The sequence below is a fragment of the Teleopsis dalmanni genome, chromosome X (assembly GCF_002237135.1).
Source record: "Teleopsis dalmanni isolate 2A chromosome X, ASM223713v2, whole genome shotgun sequence".
Classification (NCBI taxonomy): domain Eukaryota; kingdom Metazoa; phylum Arthropoda; class Insecta; order Diptera; family Diopsidae; genus Teleopsis; species Teleopsis dalmanni.
The window spans coordinates 98,870,641-98,875,021 of NC_051848.1; the positions used below are offsets into that span (position 1 = coordinate 98,870,641).

At 34.2% G+C, this 4,381-nt stretch overlaps 2 protein-coding genes across 2 annotated transcripts; both read right to left on the bottom strand.

The window, feature by feature from the left end:
- Positions 1–615: 615 nt before the first annotated feature.
- On the bottom strand, positions 616–2,094 carry LOC119688796 (ATP-dependent DNA helicase pif1-like). The gene has a single exon (XM_038103461.1). It carries the CDS (start codon positions 2,092–2,094, stop codon positions 616–618), a length of 1,479 nt encoding a protein of 492 aa, XP_037959389.1.
- Positions 2,095–3,780: 1,686 nt separating this feature from the next.
- Positions 3,781–4,359, bottom strand: LOC119688797 (nuclear anchorage protein 1-like). The gene has a single exon (XM_038103462.1). The coding sequence runs from the start codon at positions 4,357–4,359 to the stop codon at positions 3,781–3,783; it is 579 nt and encodes a 192-aa protein (XP_037959390.1).
- Positions 4,360–4,381: the final 22 nt, after the last annotated feature.

The following is a 4,381-nucleotide window of genomic DNA, read 5'->3' on the forward strand; positions in this document are numbered from 1 at the left end:
ACAATAGATGAAACATGGATCCATAACTTCACTCCGGAATCAAAACGATCGTCATCTGAGTGGACTGCATTCGGTGAGCCACGTCCGAACCGTCCAAAGGCACAACAGTCAGTTGTGAAGATTATGGCTTCAGTATTTTGGGATGCACATGGAGATTGACTATTTCAAAACCATCAATAATAACTACTACACGGCATTACTGGGTCGTTTGAAAGCAGAAATTGTGAAAAAACGACCACATATAACGAAAAAAATTTTGTAACGAAATTCGTGCAATTTGGCAAATCAAAAATTTCGATACCTACGTTTTTAGATATGACTTTGTTATCTAGAAATAATATTATACTGATGTAGAATTTTGAACATCAAGACAAGCAAATAATTTTAAAATCCAAATTTTTTATTTCTTTATTATATAACTAGGTGACCCCGCGAACTTCGTACCGCGTAACAGTCAATAAATGTTATATTAAATTATAGGTAAACTAAATTTAGAAATAAAATGAATACAAAAAATTTATTGTATTCAATAGTTTATTAGGATATTGATATATAATTAATTATTTTAATGGTCTGTCAGCAAGAACCTATGGGTTGCACTCCGATTGATTCTCTTCAATAAAGATCCTTGTGATATACGATATTTTTTTTTTCTTTATCAGGCGCAAGAACAAATAAAGCAGATGGTTTGCCTACACGTGAACATGCCACGTACAATTGACCATGTGAAAAACATGCATTTTCTAGATTCAGACCACAAACACTAAAGGATTGGCCTTGTGATTTATTTATAGTCATAGCGAATGCCAGCCGAATAGGAAATTGAATTCGTTTAAACTCAAAGGGCATATCGATTGAGATCATTGGAATCCTCGGAATGAGAACTTCATCACTTTTGAATTTTCCTTTGAGTATCATTGCGTGAATCACATTGGCCATCACTTTTGTTATCACTAAACGCGTTCCATTGCATAGTTTTGGTTGGTTTAGATTTCGAAGCATAATGACTACCGAACCAATCTTTAATTGTAAATTGTGCGATGGTAAGCCAGGCACATCCAAGGAGTTCAAAAATTCAGTTGGATAGTTGGTAGCTTCTTCTTCGTTTGTTACACAGTCAATAGATTTAAATGTATGCAGAGTACCAACGATTTGATTTTGAATTACAAAGTTTAAGTCATTCACATCTCTGTTCTTAGCTGCCAAAATTGCTCGCTCACTCAACCATTTTTTGTTTTTATGATTATCAATGATGTTCGGAAATACTTCATGGATGAGTTCGTCTTTTGATGAGACGAAATTGCAAAAATTTGAAGGAAATGCAATTAATCCGCTCGATTCTTCAACAGCTACACGGCCATTACCGATTAACAGCAATTGCTTGGAGAACTCTTCAGCAGATGCATCGTTTACCAATGCAACTCTCATGTTTGTTACCAGCTGAAGTTTCTTCACATAGCGCCAAAGATTTGATGATTTAAGGCAAGCATTTATTTCGTCGACAGCAGTCGATTTTGGAATGACTGGGAGTGTTTGGCGAAAATCGCCAGACAGTAAAATCATTGCGCCTCCAAAACATCTCGAGTCATTGCGAAGATCTTTCAATATTCTGTCAAGTGCTTCTAATGCGCGTTTGTGCGCCATTGTGCATTCGTCCCAGATGATGATTTTAGATGCTACTAAAACTTTAGTCATTGCAGAATGCTTCGCAATATTACATATCGGTTGCTCGGTAGTTTGAAGGTTTAACGGCAATTTTAACGCTGAATGAGCCGTACGGCATCCTTCTAACAATGTAGCCGCTATTCCAGAAGAAGCAACTGCTACCGCAATGTCGGATCTCGCACGAACAGTGGCCAAAATTAATGACATGAGGAATGTTTTAGCAGTCCCACCGGGGGCGTCCAGGAAAAAAAAGCCACCATTTTCTTCATCAATCGCTTTCATTAATGTATCATACACTTCCTTCTGTTGCGGATTCAATAGAGGTACATTAGTTTGAACTAATTGTTCTAATTCATGTCGATCATATTCACGTTCACGTTCCAATTCTCGATTAAATGCGTTATTTATTCCACGATCAGGAGCTGGCATTCCTTATCGGACTAACAAACTACCGCAGGTATGGTAACATATGTCTTCGATCAAGAGCAAAGCCTGATTATGCATTTCATCATTCACCTGAAGATCGGGATTTCTTGAACTGACACGAATTCTATGTAAAATGTCTTCTGACATGTTATCCTTATATTTGTTCCACATGTCACGTGGATTTGATGGTATATTGAAATCAATATTTATTTATTATATTTGAATTTATTATATTTGAAATTTCAAATATTTGAAATATTTGAAAAAAAAATTTAAAAAGAAATCAATATTACTCAAACTGTCGAACTGTCAACAGTTTGAAACAGCATTTACAAATTTATAATTTTTGCTAAAATTAGTTGATTTTCCCAATATTTTATAATGTATTCTGCTATTCGGAGCGGAGACGATTCCAACAAATCAAAGATAATTAAAATTGGTTCAGCCGTTCTTGAGTTATGAGTGGTGTAACTAACACGACTTTCTTTTATGTATATAGATTAAAGAACAAAAAAATTAGCAGTTATTAGTAGTACAAATAACTATTTTTTGTCCGAACTAAAAATGAATCTCTCAAAGTCTTGTTGTGTGTTAGCACTACGTATGCAATTTTGATGAAATCACCACGTATTACTTACTCATGGATCTAGTTAATTACAAAGATTTGCGCAAATATATATAGATTACATATAATGTTATATTATTCTATTTATCACCACCGTATCTAAGTACTGCTCACTTTATAATGTCACACTTTTGTGATATTTCGAGATATCTTAACGCTCCAGTCTATCAGATTTCTCAAAGGACGGTGGCTTATATTATTCTATTCTATATTATTCTTTCTTAATGAATCATTTTATATTAAAAGGAAACTTTACATTGCTTGCAGTAATAAACTTCTAACTCATCATGTGGTTTCTTTGATTCTGCCAAAAAATCAATATTAGTTCTGTCAAACGCTAGTAATTCTTTACCTTTTCTCCATGAATCAGGAACGATAATACCATGCTTTAAATCTTCCAGGTCAACATATTTGGCTATCATATTATCAACCGAACATGCTTTTAAAAATTTATGTAGAATGATTATACCTAATATAATGGAATGTAAATGTTTCAATTTAATTCGAAGAGATTTCTGTATAACTTTAAATTTTGTTGTTAAATGGCCTAAAGTATTTTTTTCACCAATGATGCGCACGATTTAAACGTTAATTAAATACCTCCTCATGTTCAGGAACGATCAAGGATCTTGGGTGTGAATATCTTGAAAATAATGATTGGTTGAATTGCTTAATGATCAGCATAGAGAATTTCTTTCGAAACAGGAGTTGATCCAGTAAGTAACCGATCAAATACTTGAGAACGAGCCAGAGTCTGCTATATCCATGTCCGGACAGCTAACAACAAAATCATGAAATTTAAAAATTTTTTTTAAAATTGGAACCGATCTGATTGAATTTGTATGGCTATAAAAAAATAAAAATGTAGACGGTTTTTCGCTTCACGACCAATTTTCTCGGAACGGATCGAAGCCGTTAAGCTAGGTATAGGTGTAATGAAAAAATAATTTTATTTTATTTATTTTATTTAAAGTTAAAATTTTAAGTAAGTTTAATTAAATAATAGAATGTAATTCAAATATCGCGACGTTTCTCAAAACACAACTGTGTTGGTCTACTGTCGTTCATACTGGCGGTGGGCCACGTACATACTGCAAATGTGGTCGAAAACTATTGGACAAATTGTTGAGGTTGTCGCAACACTTTGGTTGTACAAAATAAACAATGCAGATTATAATAATTAATACCAATAGTACTAGAACCGCAGGTCGAACTATACGATATATCCAATTACATTTAGGTGCTTTGTTGTTTTCATCATCGAAAGCGTCCACATCACGATCGACAGTTGGTTCACTATCTGGGTGATTATCGCTACTAGATGTCTGCTCTGTTGATTTATTGTGGGAATGAGTGAGACTATTGGCTGCATTTTGCTTACTGGTTGGAGCATGTTGGTCACGTTTGTTTTTGTAAATGGGATTTGAATCTTGTTGAACCTTTTGTTCACCATTCGTTAAGATTTTTTGTTGTGCAGTTGCAATGGGTCGTTGTTTCATATTTTGATGCGCTATTGCAACACTTACGATTAAATCACGGTAAGTATTTTGCAAGTTCTTCATATCTGCTTCAGCTATTTTTATCGAAGCTGCAATTGATTTAACAGCATTAGAGCCACGTGTGAATAACGATTCTAATTTCATTGCTAAGTGATGTAATGCAGTC

Excerpts from the sequence above, each read along its gene's own strand:
- LOC119688796 (XM_038103461.1), bottom strand. The coding sequence starts at position 2,094 with ATGCCAGCTCCTGATCGTGGAATAAATAACGCATTTAATCGAGAATTG.
- LOC119688797 (XM_038103462.1), bottom strand. The coding sequence starts at position 4,359 with ATGAAATTAGAATCGTTATTCACACGTGGCTCTAATGCTGTTAAATCA.